The sequence below is a fragment of the Podarcis filfolensis genome, assembly GCF_964270895.1.
Source record: "Podarcis filfolensis genome assembly, chromosome: 1".
NCBI lineage: Eukaryota > Metazoa > Chordata > Lepidosauria > Squamata > Lacertidae > Podarcis > Podarcis filfolensis.
In genome coordinates, this window is record NC_139604.1 from 87370328 (window position 1) to 87388502 (window position 18175).

General features: G+C 44.0%; 1 protein-coding gene across 1 annotated transcript; it reads right to left on the reverse strand.

Moving 5' to 3' along the window:
- Positions 1 to 18: 18 nt before the first annotated feature.
- On the reverse strand, positions 19 to 17818 carry C1QTNF4 (C1q and TNF related 4). The gene is made up of 2 exons (XM_083605585.1): positions 17675 to 17818; positions 19 to 1600 (listed from the first exon to the last, which is right to left on the reverse strand). Exon 2 carries the CDS (start codon positions 1596 to 1598, stop codon positions 477 to 479), a length of 1122 nt encoding a protein of 373 aa, XP_083461711.1. The 5' UTR covers positions 1599 to 1600; positions 17675 to 17818; the 3' UTR covers positions 19 to 476.
- Positions 17819 to 18175: the final 357 nt, after the last annotated feature.

The window sequence follows — 18175 nt, forward strand, 5'->3', positions numbered from 1 at the left end:
CAGACAAGGAAACCCAGCACATTTTCTCTCAGGATTTTATTGAGTTCATTATTTTCATTACATACACCCCTCTCTCAGAGTGTTGGTCTGCGTTTGCAGTAGATGTTATCAACTCCCAAGTGCCTTGCCGAGTCTTTCATAAGTTCTTCCAGTATTTCTGTAAGCAGTTCCTTTATTCACATCTCATTTCACTGCCCCTATTTCTTCTACTCCCCAAGCTACCTCATGCTTTATGCTTAAATCAAACATCAATAATGAACAAAACACACATATCCCGTGAAGGTCATTCTATGAATGAATGAGTGGGAGAAACAACAATGGCTCTGCAGTCAGAACACAAGCGTGCAGCATAAGGAATGCACTGGACATACAATAGCATGCTCTTAACATTGTCATGTGAAAGATGACGTCCGTCCAGGACCTGCACCAGAGCCTACTGCATCTTGGCTTCTCTTATGCCCTTTTCATATAGCTGTTTAGATTCTTGACCCTGGAGACATGTTGGCATCTGGAGGCGGTTTTGTCTTTGTCTCGGGATAGACCAGGAATCCAGTGAAGGTGATGTACTTGCCATGGTTGCTATAGGCACCATAGCCATCATGCTGGTGGCTGTAGAGCCAGACAGTGTCGCCATATTGCAGAGGCAGCATAATGCTCTGGCTCTGCATCTCACGCCTTTTGGAGTGGTTGTCATCGTAGATCATCGCCTGAACCTCGTTGTGGTTCTTCATCAGTTTCACGGACATGGTTTTGAAGGGCATCTTGCCAATGGTGAAGGAGAAATAGTAGGCACCTGGAACTCGACACGTAAAGATGCCGGTGGAGAAATTGAAATCTTTCCCAATGTTCACAAATTCTGTGTCAAATGTGATTGGCTCGTGCTGGGTTTGCTTCTCATCTGACCCCAGGAGGCTTTCTGAACGGGCAGCAGAAAAGGCTGAGCGAGTATCCTGCGATCTGCTGGGCTGGTCCGAAAAAAGGTGTTTCTCTGAGATTTCATTCTGGTTCGTTGAAAGCTGCTGAATTACATTAGGTGAAGAAGGCCCTGAAGTTTCTCCTAGCTCCTGGGAACCGACACTGTTTTGAAAATAGCTGGACGTGTCTGGATAGATGAGGTACCCATTGAAAGTTGTATAGGGACCTACATTGCTGTAGAGGGCATATTTGGGATCTCCATGTAAGCGCAGCCAGACTGTGTCACCGTAGTCCAACTGCAACATGGCACTCTGGCTTGCCACTTTCCGCTCTTTACGGTGATGCTCGTCATATACAATGGCTTGAACCTCGTTCTTGTTTCTCATCAGCATGACGGACAAGTTTTTCTTGGGGTACTTTCCAACCGTAAAGGAGAAGTAATAGGCTCCAGGGATACGGCATCGGAATAATCCAGCTTTGGGGTCAAAGTCCCCACCAATGTTCACATAGACTTTATCGAAGGTGATCACCATTTCAGTGCTTCCTTCCATACTGCTGGTTCTAGCGACGGAGAAAGCAGACCGGAACTCAGATCCAGAATCAGCAGGGAAGCCGTACACAACAGAGCAGGTAATTTGACACAGGAAGCCAAACAAAAGTTGGGTTCTCAGTTGAGTCGTCATATCTAAAGAATTTTTTAAAAAAGTGAAGGGGACAACATTTTAGTTGAAGTATTTCAAAACAAGGTAAGAGCAGGTTCAGCGCTGCAGCTCGATCACACTCAAAACTAGAACAGATTATCAGCAGGGAGGGAAGCATTTGAAATCCAAGCACCAAAGATCCTGTGGCAATCCATGTAAGACTACCATACCTTGACCAGTTGGCTGGCATCAGCCCACACGTTTATGTATGGTTACTCGGGACTGAAAACATGAAGACATTTAACATGCACAGGAATGAACTCCAACTTTGACTGTTTAAAATCAAAACCATCCAGAACAATACCCTTTGATGTGGGAAAATGTGGCATGGGGGAAGTTGGGCTGGCCAACTTTCTTAAGTGCCAGTTGTGACATGAGGTATCATGGATCAGTGTTGGAAGGTGGGGTAATTGTGGAGAAGACTGCTAGAGTTTCATGTGAATCCAACCATTCAACATGTGTCTGCAGACAAGCCCTGCAGACTTCTAAACAGAGCTCTATTTGTTGCTATAGCAACCTAATTCTGTCCAATATTTTAGTTGTTTCTCCATTTTTAACCAGTATTTGTTCACCTAAACCTACTATTGACATTTCTCTCCCTTTTCAGTTGAACACTGCTGTCTGGTTTTAAGGAACACTGATTGCTAATTCAAGATGCTTTGTCCATTGAGAGCAAGAAGTCCGGAAACTATTGTTAACAGGGCTAGATTCAAAAACAGAGCTTGGGGTGGTGGTGGAGGGAAATGTATTTTAAGCATAGAATTCTTTATTACAATAAAATAAATTATCATATGTACAAACACTCCAAAAATAAATCCTTAATAGGCCAAATCTGCTTACAGTCTCCACCAAAGCATCAAATAAATGGGTTTGGCTCATCTTCAAAGATACTGCATAGATTTTAGCCTATTAAGGATTTATTTCTGGAGGGTTTGCTTGTATAATAATTATTGTGATAAATAATTCCTTGGTTTAGAATGTATTTCCGATTTCACTCTGATTTCGACTGCTAGTCTCCCCTGCCTCCTTTTCCTAAGGTGCCTTAGTTGTTTGCATGCCAGGGCTGGATGTGATTTGGTCACCAATCAAAGGGTTTGGGTGATGATGTGATGTGTGGGCTTTGTCCTGCTTAGCCTATTAGCAGCTCTGAAGTAGGCAAATGTAAACAGAGCTGCTGAGATCTAGGACTGCTCCCTGGCTGGTCCCAGAAAGGCTACTTCACCGCCAGCACAAACAGTAGGGGCATCTCACTGGGAAAATTAGGGAAAAAGTGGGGGGGGGGACACACAACATAAAATGAATACACCATTGTTCACAAATCTGATTTTATCATTTGGTAGGCTAAAACTCCAGACAGATAATCCAGTTCCACCCCCTGGATGAGGCAATCTGCATGCAGCTCCACACACAGGAGGCGATGGAACCAGAGAGCACAAAACACAATGTCTATATTAGCAGTAAAAACCAGACCTTTCATGAAAGGGAGGGGGATCCAAACTACAGGATAGAAATAGATTGGGTTGCCTACCATAAACAACCATCGATGGTCCACGAGAAACACAGATGAGAAAGAACTAAATGCATTTCCCTCCCTGCTCCAGTATATATAATCCTAATGGCAAGAGGCCAAAGCATGATCTATTGGCACTTTCAGCCTGAGAACAAACCTGGCAGTCATGGCATAGACATGGAGCTCTTTTCACTGTCCTTTCTTTCTTGTGCTCATTAAAACATCACTCAGTCTGAGAGCTCAATGGCTGGGGTCTCTTGTCTGCACTGTCTGTCACTTCAGAGCTGGCCCACTGCCAGGTGGCAGCCTATGAATTTAGAAGGCTGTGCTGTGGGCATCAAAGGGTTTCAAAGGCAAAGTGCTAGAGATACCATGAAAAAGATACGCTTCACCATGTGTGTGTGTGTGTGTGTGTGGAAACTCTGAAGCACAAGCAGAAGTAAAACAAGTGGACTACAGGTGTTGGGATCCTCTTCTAGGGAGAGATGCTGGTAGGAAGACAAAATACTGTCATGAGAATTTCAGTCCTAGTTGTCTTTACTCTCAGGCCTGTGTCTCAAATTCCAGGCACAAATATGGACTTCTGAATGGTTTGATCTTTTGTCTAAATCAACAGTTGCATAATTAGAAATAGAGGGAAATATCAGATCTCTTTTATCCCCATGTGCTGCAAACAGCAAGGGCTTTCAAGCAGACCCCTTTCATGTAAAACCTTTGCACGCTCATTACCCCAAAGCTATGAAGACTGTGTCTACAGAAGGTTTCCTCTCAATTCTCTGGTACGATAGAATAGTAAACACATTCACTATTTTCACATTCGTAGAACAGGGGAAAAAATACGCCTTCACTCAAAGCTGCTTGATGTACACTTTTTTACTGCAAAGCCACATGTTTCAGTTTTTATCTAAGTAACTGCTTCTAAATTAAGATATTATAAGGTTGAATCCAGATCCTGTGAGCAGTTTCCACTCGTGAAATGGGACTCTCTCACCACACTCCTCTCCCATAATGGTTTAACATTTCCCAGAGTTCTCTGAGTGGTTTACCAGTCAATCCCTCTTTCCAGAGAACTTTGGGAATTGTAGCTCTGCAGGGGGAATAGGGGGTCTCCCAACACCTTAACATACTACAGTTCCCAGGAGTTTATTTGGGGGGGGGGGCAGGAGCCATGATGACTCTTTAAAGTGGTACCATAGTGCTTTAAATGCATAGTGGGGGTGAGGCCTACATGAGACTTAAATTCAGTGTCCAATACAAGCCCCACATTTAACAGGAACTGGCTCCACTCAGGAGCTCTGAATGGCGCAGAAGGACAGCTTTGTATCTGGCACACAATTGTCTCTATGAGCATTAAAAGTGGTATGAGAAAGACTGTGTGTATGCAGAGGTGCTTTGAAACAATTGCAAAACCCTGCAAAGCATGTTTACCAGAGGTGAAAATGGGATGAATGTACATGTCATGAGAAGCAATCTGTTTCAAACCACCTTCAACTGTCTCCAGTCTCAGTCTGTGGATCCTTAGTGCATTCAGATATTATGGCCACAAGATTGCACTGAAGCCCTGGAGGGCTGCTATGTCTTTGTTCATACTCAGGCTGGGGATGACAGCAAAGGACTGAGCTTGACAGCATGTAGCCAGCATTGTTCCAAAGCATGTCTTATTCTCTGGGACAGGTTCAGCATTTCTCAGAGAGGCAGCTGGTAGCTGCTATGCAAAAAGGGCTTGCATACTTGAAGACGTCTCCACTGAATGCTGACCCCCGCGGTCCCTGAAACAACAACTGCCCTGTTACTGCTTCAGTGTTAATTTCCGGATAAGGTCATTATAGAAAAGGCTAAATTTAGTCGCTTTGCAGCAGCTCTTGGATGAAGTAGCCACTTAGTTTCATTTTGAATTAGAGCTCTTCCTAAATAGTCAGCAAATTATTTGCATTTTCTCAGAATTCCAAATCTCCCTTTGACAAAGACGTCAGAATGCTCTGATATTCTGTCTCAATCAATAGTCATTCATCAGAAATAGAGGGGACTATTGAGCTACTTTTATCTGCAAACATTTTTAAACCACACAAATATCATGAAATGCCTTTGTATATGCATACATTCAATTCACATTAAAGGACAACCTACTTAATTCACGCTTTCTGAAAGAAGATGGAAACTGAAACACAGCTATCCTTTCAGATTCATACTTCTCTGAATTTTGCAGTGCCCTTCTCCGGCCAAGTAATATGGACAAAAGCATATATACTAGTGTGAAGTGTGAAAATGTCATATAAACATGCATTACATTAGGGAAAATATGCTTGGCAAAGATCCATACAAAGATGTGTGTATTAGGAGAAATTCGTACTAAATGAATTTTCACAAGGACTTCTTTTTTCAAAGCCCAAACTGATGTGGAAATGCGGGGAACTGAATTCAAAAGTGGAAAAAATGAAAAATGGAGAAACCGTCATGACATATTCACTCATCTCTAAGCTGACTGAGCTGCAGGCTCACCCTGCGTGCTGACTGGAAGGGAGCACCGAGCAAAGCCTGGTGCTTTTTGACTATGTTGGGAGCTAGGGGTGAAATGAAGCAGTTTTTCATAGCTATTGCTGGAAAGCTTGGGAGCTGGAGAAGCTGTCAACACTGTTCAGTTTTCCAAGCCAAACATCTTGGCAACACTACAACACTGACCAAGGTGCTCCTTGGCCAGGGCACTATTTATCCTCAGGCTCACCCAGATCTGAATGTATCACTGGTTTTTGTCCTCATATATTAATATAGTTTCCCAAATCTTCCCCGGATAAGAAAATACTTACAAAAGTAAAAGCGGTTACGTGATTTGTTTGCATTGGTTAGAAATATTTAGCTAATTACTGCATTTGATGGCTATTTCACCAATCCTCGTGTTGTTAATGTACAAAATGCATTTTTCCCCCAATAAAAAGGTATGCATGAAAGAAAGAAGAGAATTAAACCTAAAGCGCAGCTCTGGAAGTAGTGTGTCCCATTGAGAAGACTCCCATGGATGTGGACACATTGCTCCAGGGGTTGGAAATCAGGCAGTTGAACAACTAGATCCTTCTCTGCTAAGCCAGGCATTTGCTAGGTCCCATCATTAGGTAAGAACCCACTTCCAGACATCAGCAGGATCACTTTGCCTGGACTATCTAAGAAGATAAGGGGCAGGAGAAGAGAAATTTCAGTTTGAACATCCATAAGCTCCTCCAAATTAAGGTGCTCCCTTGAGGGTGCAAAGCATACCTTAAATCCTTAGGCCAACACAGCTACACTCAGGTTATACAGCTGCATATCTTCTGAAGCACACTAGGGCAGGATATAAATGAGTCCAGAACATAAATTAGATGGTGATTTCTCTGTAAATGTTATTTATTAATGAAGTCAGCCTCTCGGCCATCAATCATGAACAGATGGCAATTTTTATGTGGTTATAGCACCCAGAGTGTACCCACATGTGACTCATCTTATTGCTATTAAATTAATGACCGGGAAGTCAAGAGCTGAAACATTTAACAGTTCACATATTCAGCCACTACTTTCAGCCCCTCTCAGAAATTAAGTATTTCACCATTTTCTCAGGGAAACAAATATCAATAGCCTCACGTTGGCTAGAGAGGAGTTTTTCTGACCTCTGGCAAAGTCAAAATGGTAGGTGAAGTTTATCCTTGCATTTTTATGTTCATGGTGTTAAGACTGCAGGTGGTGTCCACAATGAATCTGAGGCTATGGAAAGGTGAGCCTTCTTCTAATTAATGAGGCCAGAATTTTATGAGGAGGCACAGCATAGTTCTATATTTTAATCTGGACACTGCAGATGTTCCACAAACACAGACGCTTTGGACATATGGCTAATGGATTAGACCCATGGTCGAAAAAAGGTGAAATGCCTACTCGCATGAAATGATGTAGCTGCACGGAATGATATAAGTACCTCTCAGCATCTTGTGAGCTGCATTTTTTAAAAAATAAATCCTGGTACTTTCTAGCCGGCTGCACTGTAACACATCACTCTAATGTCTTAGGACAGCTGCAAGTGTCTCAATTATATGAATCATCAAAAGCCTGTACAATGAGCAGCCTGCATGCCCTGTGGTTAGCAGAGACGTGATAAAGCTTTTTCTTTGATTTGCCCTGATACTGTGTGCTGCCTGTTCCATTCACAGGATGCTGATCCCAAGTATCAGATGATGACGCAATTTATAATTGCGTGCATCATCACATGAAAAAGTTAATTATACCTTAGAAGGACTGAATCCATATGAAACTATGGCTCTGTTCGTGATAGAAGATTTTGCCTGCCTGGTTGTCTGCATTGCCAAAAACAAGGACACACTTTTGCATAAGCCTTGCCTATGCTAATCTATACACATGGATCCATTTGTAGAAATAATAACTGCAACTGAGCGAGGAAGACTATGAGAAGGTGACCTGTGTACCTACCTAGTCTGCTGTCCAGGTATTAACTCTGGATGGTCAGCAGCATAGGAACATAGCAAGCTGCATTATAGCAAGTACAACTATTGGTCCATCTAGCTCTGCATAGTCTACATTGACTACCAGTGGCTTTCCAGGGTGTCAGACATGGGACATTCCTAGTCCTACCTGCAAATGCTGAGGACCTGGGACCTTCTGCATGACCTTCAGCCACTAAGTTAGAGCCCTTCTGCTTTCAAGGCTCTTGTTCATTCTTCTTAGGGTTCTTTGTCTTTAAACTAGACTTGGACCCTTCAAACAGAAGAGTGGCCTCTGTGAAGGTGCATGCCCACCCTAATGCAGAGCACTAAAACTGCCCAGTATGTGGACTCTATTTCAAGTGGTAGGGTATTCACTATGACACTTAGCTCAAGGTTGTTTATATAGCAATATAGGTTGGCACTTTTTGAGGGGTGCACGAGTGGTGATTACAGTGTTTCCCATTCCACTATACCTGATCCCCACCCCAATAATATATTCTTACAAATCCCAGAGAATATGACATCGGGGAAATTCCATACAATTTTGTGCATTCTAACAATGCATAAGCCTCATGGGATTTCAGTGTTAATATGCCACAGTCAAATAGGCAAAGCCTCAATGAGAAGACTTAAGTATAGGAGTCTAATTCCTCAGCTTCGGTTTATGTTGTGCATTCAATAAAAAAAAAACACATTTCCAGCAGTTGCTCTGCAGCCTTCTGGTCCCAGAGAGATTTCCTCCAGTTCTTGGCTGGTGGAAGAAATGCACTTCTCATCCTCCTGGTATCCGATGATCTTTAACTTCCCCCAGAGCTGTCTTTTTAGGTGTTTGGAAATGGCTAATACCTGCAGAATAAAAACTACAATCTCTCTCAAGAGCCTTTCAAAAAAACAAATCAAAACAGGTTTGTACTCAAAATGATTTTTTCCCCTGTGCCTTTGGGACCTTAGAGTGGGCATTAGCAGCAAGTTATCTGAAGACAACTGCCATGTTCCCTTTGTATTTACACTACCTCCTTCTTCACATAGATCCTAACATTTTCCAGTTCACTTTCATGCCATATTATATGTTATTCATGTCATAAATATGACATGACATTTTGAATGGCAGATATGACCCATTAGGCAATGCAAAGCAATGAACAGCAACAATATATAGATCAGAGGTAGCCAGAGTGGCTACTACAAACTCCCACCATCCCTGATGACTGGCCATTTTGGCTGGGGCTGATGGAAGTGAAGTTCAACAGCATTTGGAAGACACCACATTAGATGGCCCTGCCACAGATCCAGGCATTATGTTTGCAAACTGCCATCATATTCCAGAGAATATGTTATATTCCAGAGAATCGTGGTTTTTTTTGTATGTTATTATATTTGCTATTGTTTACCTAAGTGGAAAGATACAGGTGAAGCTGAAAGTGTTTACTGGTTTGTGTGAGGGCTTATCTTCTTATCTATCTTCTTATCCTTTAGGTTAAGAGGGAGGAGGGAGAGAGCAAACAAAGCAGGAGACCAGGTACCTGCAAATTATCTGCAAATTATCTGTAAAGTATCGGTCCAGCTGGGCTACCTCCTGGGAAGCTGTTAAGCCTTTTGTTCATCAGTATATTGCCTTGTTGAAACACTTATCACCATGTTGTTTCAATACCTATATTCAACCGATAGGGCCCCACTTTATACCCAATAATAAAGGTAAAGGGACCCCTGACCATTAGGTCTAGTCGCAGACGACTCTGGGGTTGTGGCGCTCATCTCGCTTTATTGGCTGAGGGAGCCGGCATACAGCTTCCAGGTCATGTGGCCAGCCGCTTCTGGTGAACCAGAGCAGTGCATGGAAACGCCGTTTACCTTCCCACCGGAGCGGTACCAATTTATCTACTTGCACTTTGACATGCTTTCGAACTGCTAGGTTGGCAGGAGCAGGGACCGAGCAACGGGAGCTCACGCCGTCACAGGGATTCGGACCACCAACCTTCTGATTGGCAAGCCCTAGGCTCTGTGTTTTAACCCACAGCGCCACTCGCATCCCTATACCCAATAATAGCATAGTTTACATTTACAGCTTCTTTGGGCAGGTGGCTCACCCTATTGCGGGGATTCAAACCGCTGACCTTCTGATTGACAAGCCCTAGGCTCAGTGGTTTAGACCACAGTGCCACCTGCATACCCTATTTGTATTTTACCCTTCCTCTAATAACCCTGCAGCAGCATACCTGGGGTGATCTCATTTTTACAGCAACCACCTGAGGTAGGTTAGATGGTAAGACAGGGACTTGCCTAAAGTGATTCAGTGAGCTTCTTATGGCTGTCCAAATGTGTTTTTATTCAAACAGAGTTTACAACATGGAAAATAAATTGCAAGGATATTTGACAGTTCAAAAGGTGCTATTCAGACCAATTATTCATAAGATTATCATTCTGCTGTCAGTGTTCTCACAAAGATAGTGTGTTTCACTGTGATAGCCATACCTGTCTTCCAAATGCTGATCTCTTTCAATGTGGTTCCCCTTCGTTTCCGATTCACATTCTTGCTGCTATTTGTAAATTAATCATAAATTCGAAACTTGAATAGTCTGCATAATGCTGAATTCAATGGCGCGATTCACTGAATGGGTCCCGTCGGCGGAAGCACTGTGGAAGAATTTCTGCTTGCACAATGGGGCTCCCCCTCCATCTTGCATGCCCACCCCCCGAAATTGGTTCAGGGAGGGGTCAGGAGAACCCTCAGAACAGCATTCAAAGGGAATTGGCGGGTGTTCCATTTGGCAAGCTGAAGAACATTATTTTGAATTCTTCCCAATATTCTTTCCACTAAACCACACTCATTTGTTGACTCCACACTCTTATTGAGTCGTGTTCCACCTAGAGAAGACATCCCTTTGACTAGTTAGTCTTCAGGGTTTAGTCAAAGGATCTCAGTCAGGAGAGAGCTATATATAAATATTTATATGCCTTATCAACAAAGATATTATCTCATAATTCTCCTCCTCATACGGCTGGTTTAATTTTGTCTCCTATTCTGTTAAGAAATGCATCAAGCATCCTCTACTAAGCCAGGATTATGATATGCTCAATGCAGATAGCCTTTGATTGCTGATATTATCAATAAGGATTTTGTTCTTTTCTGAGATTTAGCATGTAATTTTTGATTTTTATTCATGAGAGAGGGAGACTGGCTGTGATCCTCAGGGTTCATTTCCTATAAAAAATACAAAGTGAATGAATCTCCTATAAACATAATAACTTTCATGATCAGTCTGTATATCATCAGGTTCTCTATGGCTGCAGCTCTGAGTCTTGCCAGATTCTGCATTTCTCCAGTTATAATATTGTTGTTTAAAGACTGAAAACATATGCTCTGGAATCTTTGGTTTTTATTTTAAAAGGCACTGAACTATGTAGAATTTCCATTCTGAAGCTAATCTTCAAAGTTTCCAGATGATGGTTCGAGTCACTAATGGTATCTGTCATAAAAGAAGGCTTCAACTCATTAACAGAGTATTAAGTGTGACACCATGGTTTGCAACTGCTCCACTATTGGTATTGTCAGTTGATCTAACATTCACTGTTCTTGTAAGACTTAGAGCTCATTCAGATTTCCTTTTGTGCCACACTTTCCAGGCACAGGTTTGTGCTTTAAATCTCTGTTTCCAAGTAGCTTTTTGGTATATTCCCCAGCGCTTCCCTTGGGAAAACTGAATCAGAGCAAATGGCAATTGGGTTCTCTGCAGGTTGACATTTGCTCAGATTCAGAGGCAAAATGAGAGTTTTCTTGGGGAAAGTGCAGGGGCAAAACAAAAACTACTGAAACATGGAGCATTAAGCCTCGACCTGTGTCTAGGAGTGCAGCACAAAATGAAATCTGGATGAGCCCTTAGAATGCAGTATGGATAAGACACAATGTGCAGCTATTTGTTATCAGGTTTGTCTTAATGGAAAATGAAATGCTCAGAATACTCCACATTCCACATTTTAATGCCTTTTACAGGTCTTGCTGATATTGACAAAGGTGGAGATGGGATTTCTTCTTCAGACACATTCCTCATCTACGCTTCAGGAAAGCAAAAAACCAAAAACTAATCGCATGCCTTCTAGATCAAGATACTTTCCCTTGGCAACATATATATGCACGACACAATACCTCCCCATACCTCCAGTTAATATAATTGACTTCACACTCCTTTTTCAGCAAACACCCTCCATAATCTCTCCTCCAGTGAGGGCAAATCAAGATATCCATATGATGAGTGTTCATAATTTCCAGAGTAGTTCTGGAGTGCAACATGCTTTATCATTATCTCTCAATTTGTTCCAGTAGCAAGCCTATGAGTTAGGTGGCTGCCATTTCTCTTTCAAATATTACAAATCAAAACAGAGAAAGTTATCTTCCTATGGCCACTTGATGAGTTCACGGCTGATGAGACTTTCAGATTTAGGACTCACAGTTACAATTCCAACATGTAATCTGCTGGAATCTCACTAATCATCTCCCTAACATGATTAAACAAGGTTTTGACCTGCTGGCCTCCCTCTGATCAGTGGGATCACATGAGGCTCAAATTCATGTCAGAGAAGCAAAGGAAGTAAATTATATAGTTTGTGTCATAAAGTTTATGGGAGCAGCTTCCCTTAAAGTAAGAGTACATGGATATTTTTAAGGCAGGGATGGGGAAACTGTGGCACTCCAGATGTTGCTTGAAAACAACTCCCATCTTCCTTTACTGTTGGCCAAGCCGGCTGGGGCTAAAGGGAGTTGGAGTCAGCAACATCTGGAGGGCTACAGGATCCCCATCCCTCATTTGAAGATACCACATTACCTGCTTTGTATTTCTGATGCCCTTGGAACAGATCCAGCCCTTTGTAACTGGATCAGGAAAAACTGAAGCAAGGAAAAGGGTAGGTGGGAGAGGCAGTACATCATCATACCTTGAAGCCCTGATATCAATTTGCATAGGTTCAAAAATGGCTGTAATTTCCAGCTAATATTCTCTCTACAGTCATTGCCAGTCTCTCTTTGCCCCTCTCTTGAGTCTTCATCTCAGCACCGCTAAGGTAGAGATTCTAGCATTTGACAAATACAGGAGGCTGAGGGGGAGGTTGCCACCATGAACTCATCTCTCCCTGCTCCTCTCCTGTAGCCTTTGCAATCAATTACCAGCCTCTAGATGGATATCTCTGCTGCTTGGCTCTGTGATCAGTTCCTGCTCCTAGCAGGGTGATTCCTACTGGAAGCCTCAGTCCTTTGATCAGGCACAGCAAGGATTTTCTCTCTTGTTCTTTACTCTGATTAGAGCATGCCAGTAATTTACAAAGCATTGGTGAGAGACAGTAGAGGACTACGGAGGTACCAGAATTGGCACACGAAAGAACACACAGAAGGGGGATGAGAGAAATTTCCAGCAGGCTGCATGTGGCTGCATAAAAACAGTTGGACAACACTGAAGTACTCAAGTTGCAGTGAAAAAAGTTAAGCAGCATAACATTGCATGTATCTGGATTCTTAAGTTGCAGCACTGTGGCCTTGTTCTAATGCTGCACTTACTTATACTATCAGTGAAGCTGCTGGTCCTGCTATGGCGGCTGCCTCCAGCCCCCAACATAGAAGGGTTGCATAAGGACACTTAAAGGGCCAGGCCACACATGAGGCAAGGTGAGGGGACCGCCTCAGGTGGCAGGATCCACAGGGGCAGCAGATGCCAATGCCAATCTTTCTTCCTCTCTTGTTCCTGATGTACATCTTCCCTGACATCTCCTTCCCTGGAGGGGAGGGACAGTTGTACCTGAGCGGGTACAACTGTATCCTGGCTTCAGGTAAGCTGGAGCAAAGGTTTTCCTGCTTCTTTCTCCCTTGCAATGCATAGGCTGATTATATGTATAAATGGAACCACAGGCTCAGGCTTTCAGTGAGTAATGAGCTTCTAAGGCATATAAGATAAGAGCCAGGATCTCCGCCTCTCCTGATTGCTGATTGCAATCAAGTGATCTCTGAAATTTCTGGGGAAATCCAGAAAGTGAGGCAGATAGCAGATGTGAGAGTGGGCATAAGCCAAGTGTGTGCCCACATTATGTTTCCAATGCAAGTATTTTATGCATGCACTACCGTGTCTAACACACTTACCATGTGAGTTGGCCCATACTCATGTAGGGTTAACATGCCAGTGATCAGTGACCAGGACAGGTGCCACTGCTGGCATGCAAATGATAGTGCTTTCTCCATGGTCACTATGTTGTCTGTTTTAGCCCTCATTCCTTCACTCAAAATGCTTGGTCTTTACTTTTAAGAACTGAATATTTGAGGGATGCACAGAACAAATGGGTGGAGATTAACAAGCTTGCCACATTAATAGTATACATACCATTTTTGTTATTTTGTAACTCAATTAGAGATTGTCTCAAGTTTTAAGCAGTATATAAATATATGGATTGAATGAAAGAATAAACCTGTGAAATTGAGATTTGTTACTTCTAAGGAATAAAGCAGAGTTCAGACTTTAGCTTCTTAGACTGACTCTGCCAAAATATTATAGACTGTCTTCAAAACTAATGCAGGAGAGCCATAAGAATGGGATGAGAAGGCAATACCCCAATATGTTTTATCAGGGGGTCTCTTTGCTAAATAGTGGTAAATGAAATAAATCCCACATAACATTCAAATCAGACATAGCTCTGATGCTCGAATTTGTTGAATTCAAAAGTAGGCAAATAGCTTTGAATCCCATAAAACTCTGGCTTTGATGATGAAATGTTGGTTTTAGGTTTTCGAGCTTTGACTGTCTCTGTTTTTAAAATCCAACAATATAGCCTAAAATGGTCCTGGAATAATGCCGTTTGCATTTGAAAGGGAATGGCAGATTAGAAGTTGTTGTTTTAAAGTGGCAAGGGGAGAAAAATATCCATTCTTGTTCCATGTCAATTTGCATCACTCTAAGCATGACCAGGTGTCTATATTTCATGTATCCGCAGACTCCTTTGCTGAAATGCAAAATTTGGTTCCATAAGTATTTCACCTTTTACATAGAGGGAGTGGGGAGGAAAAAAAGTCCAGACTATAAGGCTGTCAAGAAAGGCTTGGAAACATGAGGGCAATATCTGCTAACGGCAGTGGTGTAGCGTGGGTTGTCAGCACCCGGGGCAAGGCAAGTAATTTGCGCCCCCTAACCCGTGGATTTGCGCCCCCTAACCCGTGGATTTGCGCCCCCTAACCCGTGGATTTGCCCTAACCCCAGATGTTGCGCCCGGTGCGGCCCGCCCCCCCCTGCACCCCCCACGCTACGCCACTGGCTAACGGCTCAGGTCCTTCCCAGATTGTGTAGAATGTAGAGTAGAAATCTGATTGCCATACATGATCCAGATGTTTTTCTATGATGAGCTGATCTGTTTCAGCAGAAACCACATTTTCTAAGTGCTTAAACGACAGCACAATGTTGCTGATGAAGTGTGTCTCACAATTCTTGCAAATGCTGTGTGGAGACTTGAGTGGTTGTGCTGGTGTTGTGGGCTGATATTGGGACAGTGCCTGGGACATCATTGCAACAGCTTATGATTTAAATTTCTCCCTCGCCATTCTGGGGGTTTCAAATGCCAGCCATTAAGCTACCTTTCTGCCTGGTTCTTCCCTTCCTACATTTGAAAACTGTTTACTCCACCTCTTTACTATGTTGGCATTAAGAGATGAGTATTTTTCCACTGCAACTGCGGCTGCATCAAAACCAACCTGGATTGTCTAGAAAGGTCCTCAAAAACTAGGAAAGAATTGTGGGGGCTTCCAGTGGCCAGTGATTGAGGTTTCCACACATTGAGCATAAGTTTATCAGTCATGATCCTATGTGCTGCTATTCTGCAATGGCTGAGCCCCCTAACCATGGCCTCCCTTCCTTCTTTCCCTGCACATATTATTCCTAATCATTCAACACTGCTTTGGAAAGAAAATTTAAAAGGATCCAGTGTCAAAATCTAAATGGGCAAAACACCAGAATGTAGGAAGGTGAGAATATTTGCATCTATTTAATCTGATTGCATAACCGAGTCAGGAGACCAAACCTGGAACTCAGGGATGCATGATTTATGTACAAAGGGCATTGTTTGCAGAAACTTCGGATGAAGAAATGGGAATGGATATTTGTATAAGTAACATGCAACCAAGATTTTATGGCTAAAATTGCAGACACAGAAAGGAATTGACATCCACGAACCCTGATAAAATTCCTCCATTACCTCTGATGTAATGGACAGAGCTTGACTGAATTTACAATCCGTCATTCAAAATTGTGAAGCCAGCAAATATAAGAGTCGTAACGTTTGAAGGCTGCGGGGGGGGGGGGGCTGTTTTGGTTGGTGTTTTACTGTTAGTTAGTTGCTTTATGTTCACGGCAGGCTATTTGTGCATACAAACGAGTCCAGTAATCCTGTCCCCCTGCCCAAAAGATGGAAAAGGTTGGTTTAGATGTGACTTCACCTCACATTCAGCCTCACGCTGAAATGCTAGGATACTTCCCTCCCACACTTGTTATGATTGAGACCCTTGAAGTATTCAGACAGATCCGGAATGATTTTCCTGTTATTGGTTACTTATCCGATATTAAGCACAGAAATAAAGACAGCTGCCATGTGGCTAAATGGGATGATATCCTCAAAAGCAGAGTATGTTAAAATCTTGTTACGCACCAGCTCCCTGGAGAAGAGAAGCTGCAGGAAATTACTGTAGCACCAAAAATGAATAATTGAAGCAAAGCGCATTCAATATGTGCATAAACACAGAGGCCAGAGTGCAGCCTCCTAACCAGCTGGCAGTGCAGAAACTCACAAAGAAAGTGCCGGATAGATAGATTTCTCAGGAGAAGCTGACCCACTTTCCTAGGAGCTTTGAGGAGGGCTCATGAAGAGGTCACAGCAAGGACTGTGGCAACATCGCCCTGGATCGGGATGGCCTCTTGATCAGAAGGCAATTGCTTCACAATGTTAGGCAAATAAACAAATGGTAAGAAATGAGCCTCAAGACGTGTTTCCTGGGTTTAACACCCTCCTCCTCCTTCTGCTCCTTACCTGCTGGAAAAAATTGGCCCAATAGAACTCCGTCCTCAGGTTTCAACTCCAGAGACCAACTAGAGAGATTCTCTGTATGCCTTCCCAGATAATCTTGTGTCATGAATTGAAATGCCCACCCACCCACCCATAGACACACAAACAAATTCCAGTATGCCTCAGTTTCTAACCCTGGTCCCACAGAGAAAGCAGTCAGGGAACCCAAAGATTATGAGAAATAGAACGAGAGAGCGGATGATATCCCATCCTTGTGGTGTAGAGAGGAGGTTAGCAAAACAGCGCTCCAGTTGAGATCTCAGGGGTCAAATATCCCAGATTGAGGAGGTGTCCTTCATTTTTAAAAGGCTGGACCTTGGTTCTATTGACATGAATTGATCCCTTTAGCTCCATTGGCATTAACTGATTTTCATTTTTCCATAGAAAATAGGGGGTGTCCCCGCCTCAATAAGCACAACTCTAAAACATCCCTTCTTTTGTACGTTTTGATCTGGCGGCTTCCTAGATCAGTGACAGGTGGGGGGGAGTGGATCAGTGGGGAGAAGGACACCTGGAAAAGGGGGTCACCTGTAAGGACCTTAGAATAGGGATGGGGGTGGAGCTGACCAAGAAAACCTACAAGGCTCTTTATCTATATCCAGGGCTACACCATCTATATCTTGCTAAATGCCTCTCTGTCTCTCTGTTGCCAGGATTCTGCAAGGGGCTTTAGCCCGCAGGCTCCATCCGACTCCCCCTTCCGGACCAGAACAAAGCTCCATAAAGATAAGCCATGCATCAAATAGGTAATCCCATCTGCCCCGGATAATACTTGACAGAGACACCCCCCGTTCCCGCTTCACAGTAGGACAACCCCCTCCTCCTTTTCAAACCCTCCATATACAGCATTCATTGCCCCCTCTCCGGAGGAGAGACCACTGTATCAAAGCAGGGGGAGAGAGAAAAAGAAAAGGTGGGAAAAGCAACCTCGGGCGGCTGCCAACCCCGCGCACCCCCAATGGAGGCTGCCCTGGAGGCGCTGCTGTAGGTGGCGCTTCGCCATGTACCTGCTGCTGCTGAAGTGGTCGTCGCCGCCGTCTGCTGCTGGAGGAGGCGGGAGAGAGCCGGCTGGACGGCGGCTGCTGTTGCCGCTGCACTGACAGCTCTGGAAGCGGCGCCGCGGCTGTGAGGAGGGCAGGCGGGCGGGCGGGGGCGGGGTGGCTGGGCAGAAGGGGCGCCGGCGCGTGCGGGGCTCCGGCGCAAAATCCGGGGCCGGAGGAGGAGCCTGTGGAGGGAGCCGAGGAAGGGCGCGCGCGGAGGGCGGGGCGGCGCCTCGCTTCCCATGCCAGGCAGTCATGGCTGCGGCGCCTTGCTCGTGGGGATGGTGGGGTGGCTCTTCCTCAGGGCTCCTTCCAATGGTGCTGCGGAAGGCGCCTTTGATGAAGAAATTCAACAGGTGCGGCGATGGGGGGGCGAAGCTGAACCTGAGGGATTTCTGCCTGCCAAAAGCAAGCACAGGTCCTTGGCGAATAGGGAGGGAGGAGGAGGTTGTATCCTTCCCTGCCTCC

Bases quoted from the DNA above. Each gene is read 5' to 3' on its own strand.
- C1QTNF4 (XM_083605585.1), bottom strand. From the start codon at position 1,598: ATGACGACTCAACTGAGAACCCAACTTTTGTTTGGCTTCCTGTGTCAA.